The sequence below is a fragment of the Dreissena polymorpha genome, chromosome 2 (genome assembly GCF_020536995.1).
Source record: "Dreissena polymorpha isolate Duluth1 chromosome 2, UMN_Dpol_1.0, whole genome shotgun sequence".
In the NCBI taxonomy this organism is placed as follows: domain Eukaryota; kingdom Metazoa; phylum Mollusca; class Bivalvia; order Myida; family Dreissenidae; genus Dreissena; species Dreissena polymorpha.
In genome coordinates, this window is record NC_068356.1 from 59,124,199 (window position 1) to 59,143,497 (window position 19,299).

A 19,299-nucleotide genomic window follows, 5' to 3' on the forward strand; every position below is an offset into this window, starting at 1 on the left:
CACCGTAGAGGTAATTGACAATCCGCTGATAAGTGATAACATAATCTGGATGCCGATGCCGAATTATGCTTGACTTTATTTCAAACTATATGTTTATGCAGACACATTTGCATTATGGGTAATTCTTGGGTTAACTTGTGAGTCGCATAACACATATTTTAACACCTAAGATAACTGTAAGTTAACACGTATAAGTCGCAGTTATACACAACATTTGGTGTGTCTTATACATTGATACAACGCTATCATGGATGTTTGATTGCAAAAAAAACAATATTGTGTAATTGTAAATAAGGGGCAATTGTCAAAACAACAAAAAGTTGGTATCAGTAGATATGAACAGGATATAAATAGTTATTGAAAACTTCGATGTGTGTTATACATTGATATTACGCTATCATGTCTGCTAGATTGTGAAAAAAATCATTATTAAATCGTAAATAATCACAATAGTCGCATTTTTGTTTAATTCGATAAAACTACACCCTATGAACTTACAGACTAAAGGAGCCATTTTCAAAACAACAAAAACTGGTGAGAGAGTTGTTTTTGAGAGAGAGAGAGAGAGAGAGAGAGAGAGTGAGAGAGAGAGAGAGAGAGAGAGAGAGAGAGAGAGAGAGAGAGAGAGAGAGAGAGAGAGAGAGAGAGAGAGAGAGAGAGAGAGAGAGAGAGAGAGAGAGAGAGAGAGAGAGCGCACGTTCTTCTTACTGTTTATATTGCTAATGGTAACACAGATTGACTTTGGACTGGTAGTACATTACAGTGCAGTGTCCAAAAAACCTTGTTGACGTCAATACATAACAAGTAAATAAACAACACGATAAACAAGGCAAAGATGAGGGAGCTGTCTTTAACGAACGTTCGCGGTTTCCTCGTCTGCGCTTTAAGATATATAGGAAAATTACACCAATAAATAAATAGATAAAGACTAATAATACTAAAACGACGGAAGGGTTCGTCTCCCCCCCCCCAATACATATGTCACTTGGCCCCTTTCGACCACTATGGATAAGCCGTAATCCTTCTTTTACAACCAAATAGCGCTCTAGGTAACAAAACCCAGGGTTCCGCGAGACCCTCGTTTTCCTTCTCTTAAGCTGTAATCAGCTACGACGAAGAAGGTAGGGGAAAAGCACACAGACAACATACTTTCACACAGGATCGGAAGTTCATTATTATATTTACTAAGGTTCACCTTATATAGCTAGATGGGAGATTAACAAAATGTAAAGTTCTACATATGTTTGTTTTTTTGGGAGGAGTAACTTCAATTGGGTATTTTAAGGTCCCATTTGGGAAAAAATACTTTTTTCCATTGTGAATGGGACCGATACCGGACCTAATTTTGAATGAAAAACACGCCAAAAATGTCAGCTGTCAATCATGTAGAAATGCACAAACAAAGACAAAGACATTTTTGCATATTTTATTTAAGCATTATAGTTTTTGTCAATAACTATCTCTATGCTGTTCATATCTACTGTAACCTGAAAGCGAGACAGTCGGTTTAGACAGAAATGGCGAAATTACTACGCGTATGTATGCATTTCAGTTTATCTTTCGTATATATCTTGTTATATATCTGTTTTACTTCATCGATCTATGTGTCTGTAAAAATATATGTCTATATATGTATGTATCCGTGTATTCATTTATATATGTATATATGTCTATCTTTTACTTTTATCAAAACCTTTGCCATGGGTTCTTATAAGCATTGTCTTTTACTCCTAGGACAATTAAAAATATTTTTATCTGCAATTTGTTCCCCCAATATATATATACATATTAAGGTATTTCATAAATAAGTGCAGATGGATTAAAACTGCAAATCTCGTCTACTAATTCTTTTTATAAAGTCTGTATTATATCTCATCATGATAATGTACACACATGCATTAAGTCCCGTTTCCCAGAGCAAGGCTCGCCTATTTAGATTATATATGTCTACATGCTCTTTTGAATCATGATGCAGTTTTATATAATAATGTATGCTAATTGATGCATTTTCTTCACCACAGTGAAACAATATTTTCATTGGCAAACTTGATTTCCCTTTTGTTCTTCACTTTCTCACTATGCAGGTTTGTTTTGTAATGTTCCACTGGCATCAGCATGAGCCTCACTGGCTTAGATGGAACAGTAACATTATTATTCTCATCCTTTTCGAAAAAGCTTGGCAGAATGTGTTCAAACCAAAAGCAGCACAGTTTTTCTTTCACGGTCTCCCAAAATTCCTCATAAAAAATTATACGAATAAGAATATGTACATAAAGAGTGAACACAAAAAAGTCGCAAAATGTTTTCTGGCATATGGTCATTTGTCCTTGGATTTAAAATACTAGCGGTGATTTAGGTCTACACTAAGATTAACATCTTTTTTAAAAATAAAGTGAACATTTGTTTGTGTTGGCGATTGTTCTTTGATACTTTAAGGACACTTAATTTTACAAAGGTCAGATCCGCAGCATATGTAGACGGTTTCCATGTCGGAACTTGCTGCCAGAAATCTGTTTTTGTATCCACAGCAAGCCCAGTGTTAGTGGCCTTGAACTTATTGTTTGTGTTTTTTTTTGAGTTGTTAAATATTCTCGTTTTGCTGCTGGTTCCATAGCAATTCCATGTTTCAAAGCCTTTGTTTGTATTAGGGGTTTCTCACCTAAAATGGCCTCTTTCAATTTCGTCACATCAGTAGTTGTGTCTTTTATAATGGTATCAACCCGTGTGAAAACTCGTTTGAAGATACTTGCTGTAATTCTTCCCCTACGTTGCGCATGCCAAATCAGCGATTCTGATTGATTGGCCGTTCCAATTTGTAAAGTTTCAATTTCGGTGTCAGTCAAGGTCAATTTTAATATGAATTTATCTGATGTTAACGTTTCTTTGCTTAGCTCAATTATTGTTTTCGGGAGTTCAATGGTTTTATTCTTGTGTCGTCTTCCCTCCTTTGTTAAACTAAAGCAGGAGTCTGGAATATCAGGGGAAAGTAAGGTGTGAAGATCTAAGCGCATTGTGGCACCATCTTTAGCATCTTCACTTTGTTTTTTCGTAAGTGGTGTGAATGCCTGTTTCATTGTCTTGGCCATAACATCAGCTTGATGGTCTGTGGAAGATTTTAGATCATGGCTTTTTCCATGGGACATCTTTTGCTTTTGAAGAATTCAGCAACTGTTTTCCTTTTGGTACAACCAAAGTTGCTGACTTGCTGGTTCATGCCATTTTGGTCTCCCCTGTTTTCACAGCATGTTTACAACGGAACAAGTGTAATGCAATGTGATTGCATGTGCCATACATGCCTGCTGTACAGGTACAATATGCTGAAACGATTTCACCTCCAGGTATTTCACTCTGATCTTTCGGAACACATACCCAAACATTGTAACTTGCATTGTTCACTCTTTGTGAAGTTTTAACTTTTGCTTTCAAAAACACTTTCGTCAGATATTTGGTGTACTTAAACTTCTCTGACCCATTCATTATCGTAATATCTGTATGCTTTTACAAGCTTATATTTGTTCATGAGTTTATGCAAAACAGCACGAGGGGATATATCGTCGATGTAGGCTGAGATGTCTGTTATATAAATAGAAGGCCATAAGTTCATGCCAGCATTCTCACCCTTCCGCCCAAATTTTAGCATCGTGAGGTCTGGCAATATTCCACCATCAACACGTAGTTAAGCAATGTACTCCTCTAAGTGACGCATCTCTCTACACTCAGCCTTTAGATCGACCGTAAGCTGATGTTCCCATGCACAAAACGGTTTGAAAATATGTAATTAAGAATTTTTAAGTAAGTTTTGTTAAGTTCAAATATATGTATTATTTTCATTAGATCTAAGGCACAGTGGATTGATGAAGATGAAAAACCCTCAAAATATTTTTGTAGCTTAGAAACACAACATGCATCTAGTAAAAGCATCCCTTTTACTGAAAACGACGAAGGTCAACGGCTATTTGACAATCATAGTATTTTAAAAGAAGCTGCCCAATTTTACAAAACATTGTATACAAAGTCTGTTTTTAATGACTCTTATAATGTAAATGATGACCTTAAAGGCATAAACACAATTAAATTAAACAATGCACAATCTCAATCATCAGAAGGCCTTCTTACACTTAAGGAAATATCAATTACCTTAAAAAATATGAAGCATGACAAAAGCCCAGGATCAGATAGTTTCACAGCAGAATTTTTAAAAGTTTTTTGGAAAGATTTGGGCCACTTTATAGTGAGAATCCTCAACTATGGTTTTACCTCTGGATCCATGTCAGTTACTCAAAAACAAGATATAATCACATGTATACCTAAAGATAATAAACCCAGACATTTTCTGAAAAACCTTAGGCCATTAACGCTTTTAAATGTAATGTACAAGCTTGCACCTGGGACTATTGCTAACAGATTAAAAACTATCCTTGATACTCTAATTTCTAAAGATCAGACAGGATTTATTAAAGGCAGATATATAGGTGAGAATACCAGACTTTTATATGACATTATGAAATATACAGAAGATAACAATATCTCTGGACTCTTGATGACCATTGACTTTGAAAAGGCGTTCGATACCCTTGAGTTTGATTTTATAGAAAAAACATTAGATTATTTTAATTTTGGTACAACATTGAAAACATGGATTTCACTTTTCCTACATAATACCTCGACAGCTATTCAAATCAATGGGTTTTTATCAGAATATATTACAATTAAAAGAGGATGCCGACAATGAGATCCGATAAGTTCCTCAATTTCTTATTCTTTGTGCTGAAATTTTGGCAATTAAAATAAGAAATTGTAATGCAATTAAAGGTATAGTGATAGACAATATTGAATATAAAATTTCTCAATTTGCTGATGATACGTCTCTATTACTGGATGGCACGATATTTCTCTCAATGCTACCCTTGATCTTTTAAATAACTTCGTCTTATGTTCTGGTTTAAAAATTAATTATGACAAAACAAATCTTATATGGCTCCAAAAGTTTAGCATACACTCAATAAAAACTAAATATAAACTAGTCTGGGGCACAACAATCTTTAAAGTTTTAGGAATATTATTTGATGTTGATTTAAAAAAAATGATAGAAATAAACTTCTCAGGTAAGCTTGAAAAGCTGCAAAATATCATAAATTTTTGGAAAAGAAGAACTTTAACACCTCTTGGAAAGATAACTGTTGTTAAATCACTATTACTTCCCCTTTTTACACACCTGTTTATAGCTCTTCCAAGCCCAGGAGAAAAAGTTTTAAAACATATAAATAGCCTGTTTTTGAATTTTGTATGGGATGGACCAGCAAAAATTAAACAAACTATTAAATCCTATGAAAAGGGAGGAGTTGCCATGACTGATATATATGCTTTTCAAAAAACTATGAAAATGACATGGTTAAGGAAAGTTGTATTAAGTGATGGAAAATGTTTCCAACTAGTATATTCTATTTTTGATGTGAAGAAAATGTTTAATTTAGGACAAAATTATGATAAGTTTAAAAAATAGTTTTTGGAGAGATGTCCTTACATGTTACATCGAGTATATCAGTAAACAAAATGTTAGTAAGTGTAATGATATCCTTGATATGCCTTATTTTATAACCACAATTTTAAGATAGGTATGAATATTGTATATAATAAAAATATGTATGATAGGGGAATTAGATATGTAAGAGATATATTGTGTACTTCTGGAGAATTTATAAAACAATCTGTTATAGAAAATCTCATTGGTTTTAAAATTAACTTCCTATTTTATGAAGGTTTAATCAGAACTGTGAAGGCATTTATCAGATTATCAGGACTTCCATTCATAAAAAAGCTAAATATACATTGTGCATTTATATCATTTTATTGAACAGCATAGTATTTGGGGTAATCAAAACAAACTTGTGTATAAATGTTTTAGCTTTAATACAGAAATACCCACTTGCCATTCAAAATGGAATACACTTTTTAATAACGTTGAATGGACAAATGTGCATGCACTTGTTTTTATTATATCTAGAGACACATACACTCAGTGGTTACAGACAAGGATTGTTCACAGAATCTTAGGAACCCAATCTTTGTTATTTAAAATGAACATTGCTCATGATAATTTATGTTCCTTCTGTAGTGAAAATGAAGAAACCCTATTACATATATTCTGGGACTGCATTTTTACAAAGGGAAATGTAAATTATGTTGTAGAATTTTTAAGATCACATAATGTGCAAAATGTACTGAGATTTCATGTCAAACAATGTTATTTGGTTGTACAAATATTAACATGACTGATATTAATATTCTCATCCTGGAAATTAAAAAGTATATTTTTGTATGCAAGAGAAAGGGTCTATTACCTTCAATAATAGGGCTGAATAATTATCTTAGCAAAGCATGGGAAATCCAATCTAATACAAAATATATAGAAAAAGAAGAACTAAACTGGCAAATTGTTAAACTTTTTGTAGATCATAGAATAGTATTATCGTAAATTGTGTTGTTTGCTTAAACTATTTAATAACATTATTAAATTTGAACATTTGATTAATGTGTATAATTGTCTGAAGTCCAAAAGTCTGATTTAAGTTTATAATTTTCTGAAGTCCAAAACTTTTCTTTTTTTTTATCATAACATGGCATTTTTTTGTATGTGTCTGTGTGTGTGTGTGTGTGAACTGTATGCATGTCTAAATATATAAGGAATGCATAGATTTTATTTACCTATATTGTATCAACCTATTTGAATTGTTGAAACAACGCTATTGTATATTAACATATTAACATGCAAACATACAATAAATTGTGTATTGTACGGAGGTGAATAAACGCTATAAATTCAAAAAATAAAATAAAAAAATAAAATAAAATATATGCATTATTCCCCAACAGAAGTTTAGGGATATAGTTTTTGCACTGTCAGTCCGTCTGTCAAAAACTTACATGGGCTATAATTCAGACACTATTTAAGATTTCGGCATGAAACTAAATGGGTATATATATATCAATGAGGAATGCTATGCTCAAGAACCAAAACCCTCATATTTCTCAGTTTATATTTTTTTCTTTTTGTAATGTTTGTATGAGGGACAAATACATCATGTCACATCAATTTCTTTAAATATAAAAAATTGGTCGAGTCGGAGCTAAAACTTAGATTTTGAGGCTTTGCAGGTTTGCAGGGATAATAATAATATGAAACTACCTGTTAGCTAATGCGTGCCACTTTTGGTGAAACAAACCTCTCAATAACATAATGCTGGCTGTTTTTTTTAACAGACTAAAGGCTTTTATGTTTTGGGTTTTAAGATAAACTATATATGTTTAAAATTTTGAAGATAAATCGTATCCTTACACTCATTGAAGAAAAAACGCGTTTAAATGGAAACGTAAAACAACGACCACCCACCCCGCCCGAACCAACTTCCCCTCTCCCAAATCAGGAAGTAAAACAAAAGTGACTGATTAAATAGTTAAAAAAACAATACAGCTTTTAAGTACATTAAATATCTTTCGTGTACAAATAAAATGACCGTTGGGTACAAATCAACTTTATACGAAAAATAATCTTATTATACTCACCTCGCACCAAGTTCATCAAACGAGCCATCCACATCAGCATTTCTTTTTGACAGAAACACTTTTGCGCATGAATCCATAATTTGAATTGTTCAAGGTTCATATCACTTAGATCGTCCATCTTGACAAAAACATAAACACATAAACCAAAATAATTACAGCATTTCTCTAGGATTTTCATAGTGACAATAAACATTATAAATGGCGGGTTTCGTTGCCTACGAATTAACTAAAATATTAACGATAATACACGGCAGACCTGGGCCGGCCGTTTGTTATCGTCTTTAGCCGTAGAATGGTCCTTTGGACAAAGCTCTCGGGCCGTTATGGCGGCAGCGGGGTGATGACGTTCGGCCCAGCTTTTCGTATGTTATTAATTAACTCGTACAAGAAATTTGCGCTTTTAACTTAATACTTACATATATTAATGATGAAATAATGATGAAATTATGAGATGGCCAATGTACGGGGTGGGTGGTTAATAGGAATGGTGGCGTTCGTCCAGGAGGGAGCGATGGATTTATATAAGGGATCTATGAACGAAGTAGAATAAAATATGTGAAATATCAATTTAATATTATAAAGTTTTCACTATTTCGCATGACGCAGTAGACGAGAATGCAAATTCAGGTCAGGTTGTATCGAACAATAAACAAACAACAAAAAAACACAGATTTAACAAACTACTTGAAATGAATAAATAATCCTAGCGTTGTCTTTTAAGTTTTAATGTCGTTATTTCTCAATCATAACAATATATTAACTGAAACAACAATAACAAGATGATGTGCATGTATATGACGTTATATACAAATACAAAATCGTCCATAATAAACAGCTGAGGTTTTGGTATAACTAAATTGTTGCATATGATGGTGACAAAGTGAGAAAATAGAAAATGAAGACAATTATGTTGCATTAATGATCTGATGATGATCATCCGCTGATTAGATAAAGATGATGGGTATTATTACAAATTATTTGATATGGCATTGTATTTCTCTTTGGGTAAGGTCGAAGGCAATTGCACTGTTGATTTAAACACCAACCTAGGGTTCATACTTTTATAAGGTACTGCATAGAAAAGCCTTTAACCGTCCATGTAGAATTTCACTAAAATGAGATTGCAAGAAACAAATTACCTTCGTGATACAAATCATCAAATGGCGAAAAAAAAAATATTTTCAACCATTTATAAGTGCAGTCACAGTAAATGAAACATCGCCGTAACTATAGTGCAATACTATTAAACGTCTTTGAAATAATATAGACAAACTTTTTTTTCTCCTTTATATACACTTTGTTGTTTATCACAACATTCGTATGGGCTACTACTATTTGTTACCTAACCCTAGTCTTCCGACATCAAAAATATAGTAATTAGGCTGCGCCCGTTTTTTTCAATTTACTAAGTTACGATACAAGGTTCGTACTTATCGTACTGTGAGTTATATGTTTCATGAAAACCGAGCACTTTCAAACACGTACATAATGTAATGCATCTTCCATAAACCACACACTCATTTTGTGTCATTGAAGGCCTTTACAAATGAATTGTAGATCTTTCAAGTGGAAAATGACATACGCACACAAGTGCGCAAGCTTATTAATATGAAATATGTGTTACATTATGTATACGAGGTTTACTGCATTGTATGATTATTATCGATTTGTTTGTATTTTTTTAAACCTCGAAGATATACACAATACATGATGCAGGTTTACAAATATCTTTTAAACGCATTGAATGTTTTTTTTACTTTCAACAAGTTTTATGCATTTGTTCAATAAATAGTTTATAGTGAATTAAAAATGCTTTTATAATTAAATTTGCCAGTGTAATTAAACCAATAATTCGAAAAAATAGAATGCTGGTTTTGAACAATATTCTGCATATTTATTATTTCGTAGTTGCGTGAATTGCACATAATGCGCATTACATAGTGCTAGGAGGTTGTATAGCTAAACATATTACTACACTTAAGATACATGTTATATAATTAAATGATTAAAGGTTGCCTGTACTTTGAACGAGTCTCAAATGTGCCCATCCTTTGTAAAGAACTAGTCAATACAATAAGATTTGTGGCGAAAAAACTGCTTGTTTCATATGCAAACACGTTTTTAATCGATGCTTATTTTTTTCTATTTATATAATTTTTGCGTTATATGCTGATACATGTCGCAAGAAATTGGGTCTGGCAAGTGGTTTCTTTTTCGTTGGTTTTATCACATTTAATGCAATATATCTTGAAAAAGGTCAGTATATATGAGGAAATATACACTCGCCCAAATAATATTGTTTTGTGTAAAAGTTAACTGTTTATTAAACTCAACACTGAAATATCGTCTATGCTTGATAAAGTTATAAGAAATAAAATTGAGCATGTGCTTAAACAACTGCATAGGAATCGTCTGCATTTCATATGTTGAGTTTGTGAAAAATTAAGTCTCATTCCAATAATGTTATATTAATGCCGACGACGTTTATGAATAAATTAAACGTTATTGTCCAGACTCTTTACACACCTTGGAAATAAAGAAATATACTATTCAAATCTTTTAATAAAAGCACAAAGACTATATGAGATATAATTTTAATAGGAACAGACAAGCTCGAATGTCTACATGGTGGCATACGAATTATGTTATCAGTTCTATCGACGTGTGCACAAAACTATGACGTCATTAGTGATCGGTGCGAAATAAAGATGCGCGAATATTAATGATGTCATTTTTTTAATTTAAAATTAGTACTTTTATGATCAGTAACGTTTTAATTTGAAAACGTTCAATTGATTTTCAGTTGCGGGAGCTGATGATGATGGTAACACGGTCCCATTTGACAAGCATGCTGAGGAGGGGTCCGAGGGATATATCCCGGATACCCCGATTCTCTACACACGAGTGCAGTAATTGTATATTTCCTATTTTATCCGCACTGTAAGAAGTGTATCTTCTAATTACATCAGTTTAAGAATTTTCAATCTCAAATAAATACATCTGATATAAATTGTCTTCAATAGCAATTAACTTCTGATTTTAACTTTTAACATGGTCTATTGTCGATGAGATTGCACAATGTTTCAATTATTTACTTTTAAATATTGAAACACAAAAATTCAATGAAATATATTTATCTACTAAACAGCAATAAGTATATGTCGAGTTATTATTGTTTTCATCATAACCGTTTTAACTGTTTTAATAAATATGCAATTGATAAAACAATTATTTGTATGCCGAATACCAAGGAAAGCGAGATAGTCGGTATAGACAGAATTCACGACATTGTGCAGAGTATGTTTGCATTTCCGTTTATCTTTCATATATATCTTGCTATCTATCTGTGTATTACTTCGTCTATCTATTTATCTGTAAAAGTATATGTGTATGCATATATGTATCCGTGTATTAATTTATATGTGTATACATCTAATGTGTCTTTTTATTTATCAGTGTGTCTATTTGTCTATCGATCTCTCTCTCTCTCTCTTTTTGTCTGTGCGACCGTCCATCGGTCTGTCCTTTTGTATGTCTGTTTGCCGCCCGCAATTGAGAAAGAAATTGATAACAAATTAATAGTTCGATATCCACCAGTCTTTAAATCTCAAGTACCGTTATTTTTTTGGCGTACATTTTTTAATGCGTGCCGTTCAAATATTCACTTGACCGACGCCCTTAATACAGTTACACATATATAAAGTTTGCAGAAATGGAATCTTATGACCATCTTAAAATAAACTTTACAAAGAAAGAACAACCATCGATGACAAAAAGAAAAAGCAATTATAAATCGCGAGTGTCTTTACACGCTTTAGCTGACGCCTCTTTTTATATAGCCGTTTTTCACCGGATTTTATGGCGTAAATCGAGCTCTGGTGTTCAACAACTAAGCACGTGGTCTACAGCGCAATTACTCAATTGCAGTAGTTGAATTATTACTTTGTTGAGTTGTTTTTCCTTTTATAAACGGTACTCTTTATTTTGACCTAACACATGTCATACGTAATACCGATCAAGGTCTTGAAATAAGGTAATCATGTTACAAGATGCATTACGAACGTACTTTTCATTATCAATTTTTTAACGAAACAATGCCTTGTTTTTGTGTAACAGTAACAATAACTCGACGCTAACCTAACTGCATTTCAATGCAATGTCTTTAGGTTTTGTTATCTATTTTAAGATTTGGATATATTTTATTAGAATGTTATTCCACTCACTTCATAAGGGAGTCGGAAACCGTACTGTAGAATAGATTAAGGACATTCTTTGAGATTAAGTTGGAGACTGTTAGTTAACAAAACGCTTAACCTAATACCAATTTTAATCAAATGCTGATCGCAATAAAATAACACCGCTCATTTTCTGTTGTTGAATCTTTAAATCAATTCATTGATATGCAATGTTTGTATCGAACGCTAACCAACGATTTACGAAATCCAATGACTTGTCGGAGCGATTTAGTTAATTTGTAATTCTATCAAAACTGTCGCTTGTGCATGACAAGCACTTAATCCGAAATACGTTTTGGATTCGTTCGATGCTTTAAAACATAAATGAACTTTTAAATACCCCTCACGTCCAAATGATCGTCCTTAATATTCAGAGAGTAAAGCTTAAACTGGTGTGTTTCGTCACAATAATTACGTCAAACGATATACGTCATAAATTTCGTTAAAAATTGAATAAAAATAGAATAACAAAAAGCTAATTCGGAAATAAATACTAGTCAAGGAGCAAAATAGGATTACATGTAATTTTAACGATAACACACGCAAACCTGGGCCGGCCGTTTCTAATCGTCTTTAGCCGCATAATGGCTTTTTGGCCAAAGCTCACGGGCCGTTATGACGGTAGCGAGTTGATGACGTCCGGCCAAGCTTTGCCGCGTGTTATTTTCTATCTTTTGCTAGAAATCTGCGCTTTAACTTAATACTTATATGTATTAATAATGAAATTATGCGATGGCCATTGTACGGGTGGGTGGAAAATCGGCACAGTGGCATTCGTTCAGAAAGGAGCGATGGGTTTTTATAAGGGATCTAAGAACGAAGTGGAATGAAATATCATAAATATCTAATCTATTTAATAATATAAAGTTTCCACCATTTCGCATTACGCAATCGACGAGAATGAAAACTCAGGGTCAGGTTGTAGTGAAACAAACAACAACAAATTTAACAAGCGTTTCATGTGTCCGCTGTTATTTGAAATTGACCCTGGGACTAAACTGCTTACCCACGGGTAAAGAAACCCAAATACAAAACCGTCCATAATAAACAGCTGATGTTTTGGTATGTTGAAATTGTTGAATATGAAGGTGATAAAGTGAGAAAAAAGAAGATGAAGACAATGATGTTGACGTTAATGATCTGATCATCCGTCGATTAGATAAAGATGATGTGGATGATTACAAATTATATGATAATTATTTGATTGCTCTTCTTGGATAATGCCAAAAAGCAATCGCACTGTTGTTGTTTTTAAAACCAACCTAGGGTTGACAATTTTATAAAGTACAGCATAGAAACGAGCTTTTAACCGTCCGTGTAGACTGCGGCCTCTTCTTTTCGTAGAATTTCACAAAATTAAGATAACAAATAGATTACCATCGTGATACAAATCATCAAATGGCGAAAAAAAATATTTTATCAACCATTTATAATTGCAGTCAAATTGAAGTAAACACCGCTGTAAGAATATTGCAACACCATTAAAGGTCTTAGAATAATATAGCACAACTTTTTTTCCCTGAATACACACTTTGTTGCTCATCACACCATTCGTGGAAGCTACTACTTTTTGTTACCTACTCAAAGGTTTACGACAACAATAATATGGTAATTAATCTGCGCCCGTTTGTTAAGTTTACTTAGTTACTATACAAGGTTCGTACTTATCGTACTGTAAGTAATATGATTCATGCGCGCCGAGCTCTTTCAAATACGTGCACAATTAAATGCGCTTTTCAAAAACCACAAAATCCTTTTTTTGCCATTGAGCTTACGTCCTTTAAAAATAAATTGTAGCTCTTTTAAGTGGAAAATGACATACGCACACAAGTACACAAGCTTATCAATATGAAAAATGTGTTACATTGTGTATACGACGTTTACTGCATGCTATCATTCACGATATTAACAGTTTGTTTTTCGGTAAGACACTGAAAGGCACATGCCAATATTTTAAATTAAACAACATTGTTTTGAATATTAAAAAAGTACCTATTCATTTAAATGTTTAATGAGAGCTTACACAACAAACATAAAACTTTTCGGAATACTTTGACGCACATTTTTAAGATGTTATAAACCAATAATCAATGCGTGCATTTACATATTCGATTTATGAGTTCTACATTCTTTTTTATTTATTTATATATCCAAAATTAATCTCGATGTGCTTCTTCAGATTCGAATCAAGTGGATCAAAAGAGGCAAGAAGTGCAAGAGGAGGAAAAGCAAAATTCAATGAGTCAGCTGCTAAAAATGTAGCTTAATTATGTTTTTCTGCTTAATACGACCATATCGTCATTGTGTTAAGCCTTTCACAATTACCTTTTCAAACTGTTTCTAATCTGTTTATCAACAACATTCAAACTTAACGTTTAAAAACCTCTTGTTTGATCACTTAATGGAACAATCTTGGAATAACTTTGCAATTATTTCAAAAGTGTGTTTATCAAATATATCTAAACATCTTTAGTGATTGACTTTTCTGTTTAACCTTTTTTAAACTGCATTTCATTTGCCAACTTTTAACATAAACTTGTGTCTATAATATATTTCTTATATATGTACCATTTATCATTATTTTTTCTTTCACAATCAGTTTCTGTCTGCATTTAATTGACGTTTTACTTATACATTTATGTTGCTAGTAGTATATTGTACGTAGCTTTACTTTCATGTGTGTAGAAATCGCGTTCTTTGTTTTTGTTGTACTCTCATCTTAGAATAGAAATGTTTAATTACACATCTGTTATACTCTACGTTTTAATGAAACCCATTATATTACAACAACATTTTTTAAGTTAAGATATCATAGACCTTGACAAAATAATTTATACGACATGCGGATTAAGGCCCCCCCCCCCCCCATCGTGTCCTTTAGAATGTTAGGGCTTTATATATGGGAATAAATAACAGAATAAAAAATGTCACACATTTATGATGTAAATAACTGCAAAAATGTTTTGGTAAAATGTTACTTTTTAGCGTAACAGAATGTATGCTGGAACACAAATTATCAATATTGTCATATTAAAAGGTCGCAATTGCGTTACAAAGGGTTATTATTTTACTTAATGAAATGATAAAAGTTTTAACACTCATGAATTAAAAAAAATTATTTAAATGAAACCATTTGCTATTGGGCGTATCTGACTTTGTGTTCCAGCTATCTTTTACTTGTAAATTAGATAGTTTTTAAAATATATTCTTAGTTTATATAATTTTATGTGTACTTTTTGTGTATTTTCATTCAAATGGATAATTTTGAAATGACATGAATTGTGAAATATTATATATCAAAATAATATTTCAGCACTGAAGCAATACAAAGCTTTATTATATGATTTAATGACTAGAATACTTATATTTGTTGTGTGTATATATCATTTAACGATGAAAAACACAATGGCATGTAATAGGTGTTCTAGGACGACGTAATAAACACATACATGATATTTGATACTTTTGCATTATTTTGCACGTCTTTTGTATCAAATGCTACTAAGTTGAAACGTATGATGCAAACATAGAAACCAAAAATGTAAATTTATTTGCCATTTTATAAGACAAAATCACTGCATAAAATTAGAAAATAAATTTCTGGCAAATCACATGCTGGGATATAAAAACGCATCCAACAGAATGGAAGTAAACGTGTGTCTTTTATATGTTGCACTATGAAAAAACAAAAAAGGACCATTTTTATTTTCAATATGTCAGTGTTATATATATACCTTTTTTATTTGATATGTAGTATAATATAAACAAATATTAAAAAAAATATCCATCTAAGCTCAATAACAACCAGTATATCATCAACAATAAATTGTGTTTATTAGCGTCTTATGTATTTTAATCGAATGACACCATATTTATTTTGGAACAAAAATAATTGTTAAAGGATGTTTATGAAAGAATGTTGTTATTTATTACATATATAATTTTATTTGGAGATTTTAAATGAAATAATATATCCCTTCTTTATTAAATGATATATAAGCAGAATATTATTACCAGAAAGAAACTTGAAATGTAATTTTGTATAATAATTTATAATTGATTTTTTTATGATAAATAACATCATAAACAAGTTTATCCTGGTATGATGTATGTTGGGATATCAAAACTAATCGAAATTATCGTAAATTAACAGGTTTCTTTTCTTTGTAAAACGTTGTTACGACACAACGTACCCTTGGTATCGTAAATAATTATTTAGTCTTGTGTATTGTAGATTTGGTCACTTTTAAAGATTATCCATTTTAGTATTTCTGTCTGTGCATGATATTGTTAGCATAACTTATGTTACATTTATGTTAGCACACGTATAACTTATAAAATTATATCATTGAGTATACTAATCAATAAGTTGAATGGATCAAACACAGCATAATTTTGTAACACCAGTCTCTTTTACAAAACATTAAGACGTTATAGTTTTTGTTTTTATTATTTTCCACAAAATATTCACTTTTGTTTTTAAAAAATAATCTTAGAAATATAAACTTAGTTAATATAAGTTTAAATAGATTGCATTTGCTGTACTGTTTCATTTACTGAATAGTCATTTATCCTTGATTTGGCATGCATTTTACAAAGATATATATCTAAACAACATTTGAACACTGATGTAATTCTTAACATGGGTGATACTGGCCATGATATTTTGTGTGTACTTAGCCTTTTGAAAGTGTAATCTCCATGTATTGTTATAATTGCATCTAAATACAATCAGCAGAGTTATAGACAGGATGAGACCGGGCTTTAAAACAGAAGAGAGAATGATGTAAGTAACAACACATATAATTAAAAATTATGCATGCAATTGTATATATTATATATGAACTGTATTAAATACGTAGAATTAAGTGGAAATAGGGAAACTGCAAATTAAAAACATGTTTGATAATTTTTAAACACATACACTTGTTAATTTTGCGAAATTAGGTACATGCTTTTAAAAACGAATCAACGTTTGTTTTATTAGACGTTTGTCTTTTTTGTCTGTAGCACTTGATTTTTAACACCAAAATGTAAATGTACCATTTTATTGGCATTTCATGCAACTGATAACTTTATATTGCTTGTTATAAACTAATCAAATATAAATCATAAAGATTAATTTTCTTAGATCGGGTTATGCATGATTATCATAACATATGTATGTTGGAACACAAATAACTGGTCAAAATTATCAATAAGTTGCATTTACATAACAAGGAATTATGATCTAACACAATTGTATTTGGTAATATACTATGAAATTATAGTTATCTGCTATCATACTTTTGTGTTTTGTTTTCCAACAAACATAAACATATGTAAATATATCAAAGAATGTGTGGATTGTATCTAAAACAAAATAAGCAGGCCATGATTTTTGTGTGTAATTAACCTATTGAAAGTGTAATCTCCATGTAATGTTATGATTGTATCTATAAAAAAGCATAGTTATATACAGGGTGAGAACGGGCTTTTAAGCAGAAGAGAAAATGATGTTAGTTTCAACACATGTAATTGAAAATTGTGCATGCAACTGTATATATTGTGTATGAACTATTATGAATTAGTCGAATTAAGTGGCAATAGGAAAAGGGCAAATAAAAACATGTTTGAAACTTTTGAAACACAAACAATCTTTAATTGTGTGAGATTAAATACATGCTTATCAAAACGAATCCACTTTTTGGAATTAGACGTACGTCTTTTGTCTGTAGCACTTGTTTTACACCAAAATGTACCATTTTTATTGGCAAATAATTAATGTAACTGATAACTTTATACTGCGTGTTATATATTAATCAAATAAAAAGCATAAAGATTAATTTTATAAGATCGGGTTATGCATGATTATCATAACATATGTATGTTGGAACACAAATAACTGGTCAAAATTATTAAGGTAATCAATTAGTTGTATCAACATAAAAATAATTATGATCTAATACAAAATGACTTAGCAATACATTTTGAAGTTATAGTTATCTACTATCATACCTTTGTGTTTTGTTTTCCAACAAACATAAACATATGTAAATATATCAAAGAATGTGTGGATTGTATCTGAAACAAAATAAGCAGACTCACTTTATTGAGCTTGAATGTAAAGCTGAAGGGGGAAAGGTGTAGTAGAAATACAATGACAAAATACAAAACCTTATTGTTGAATTAGGATCAAATATTACTTATGTTATTATTAATTTTAGCCAAAATGTTAAATATAAAAGTAACACGAAAGAACGAAATATAGGATTTAATACTCTTTTTGCTATTATTAACTTTGACTAAAATGTTAAGTATAAAAGTAACGACAGAACGAACATATTAAATGTTTACATGTAGCAATAATTAATTGCTTTGGTCTATATATAAAGATATTTAGTTTATTTATCATATTCTCCATGTGGGATTTTTATTAAAAGTTAGTATCTTTTTGAAGATATGCAAAAGGCATGAGTTTATCACGCTGGTTGTAGTGGTCAAAGTTATCAGAGCGGGTGTTAACGCTGTCTCTTGAACAAATAGGTTTTATTGTGTTTGTGGTGCCTTTCTTCAATATTGAAATGATTAACTGAAACAATGTAATTGTTAAAGCATTGAATGGCGATATGTTTATGTAACTTTAGCATGCAAAAGTACATGATATTGAGCAAATATTACAATATTATCTGTAATGATAACATTTTAGAAAATAAAATGAGCTGCTTAAAATTGACTTACTAGTTAGAACTTCTCACAAACCAACAGTTACTTCGACATTTAGTCGCTTTATTGCTAGAATGCTCTGTCTCCTACATTTTTACAAACGGGTGAATGCTGTACTGCACCATCTCCGTCACTTAGAGCAAAGTAGAATTCACGCTCAGATTAGCCTATCAATTGCCAGAATTTATCTCCATACATAAAATTTCAAATAACATAAACACATAATTTACTAAAGTAAATATTTAATTATTTTCATCATCTCCGTTTGCTGATAAACACTCCGGTAAATTTTTGTCCACATACGTGCATAAATAAGTGATAAAATAAAGGTTTAACCCTTACATGCGTTTTCCTCCAAAAATCAAAATGGTAGTTAGAGCACTAAAGCAATCAAGCGACGAAATGTGTACAGCTATCGCTAATCGCATTTTCTACCTATAAGTTTAGCATCACAATAAAACACACGTCAAACTGCAACTGATGCACCGGTCAGGCTGTTACGATTTGGTTACGATTGTCCACGGTTTGCAAAATATTGGACATTCGTGGCATATGCGTAAATGCTGCAAAATCTAATGGAAACAAAGTCGATCGGGAACTTTTTAGACATTCATGACAATTCGTACAACGGCATGATTTTTCCAAACCATATGAAAATCATCGTACCAGCTTAACTTCGTTTCGTGTCTTTGATTTCAGTATGCACATTTTCACAATATGTGAATAGAATGAGCAAAACATATACCGTTTATTTGCATAATTACATACTACAGACATGTATCGGTTAAGTTAATAG

At 31.6% G+C, this 19,299-nt stretch overlaps 1 protein-coding gene across 1 annotated transcript in view; it reads left to right on the forward strand.

The window, feature by feature from the left end:
* Positions 1–18,509, forward strand: part of LOC127867201 (uncharacterized) — a 41,464-nt gene extending 22,955 nt beyond the window's left edge. The window contains exons 10-11 of the mRNA XM_052408245.1: positions 10,367–10,472; positions 13,978–18,509. Of these exons, the coding sequence (XP_052264205.1) occupies positions 10,367–10,472; positions 13,978–14,060 (189 nt within the window). The 3' untranslated portion in view covers positions 14,061–18,509. The remainder of the gene's footprint in view (positions 1–10,366; positions 10,473–13,977) is intronic.
* Positions 18,510–19,299: the final 790 nt, after the last annotated feature.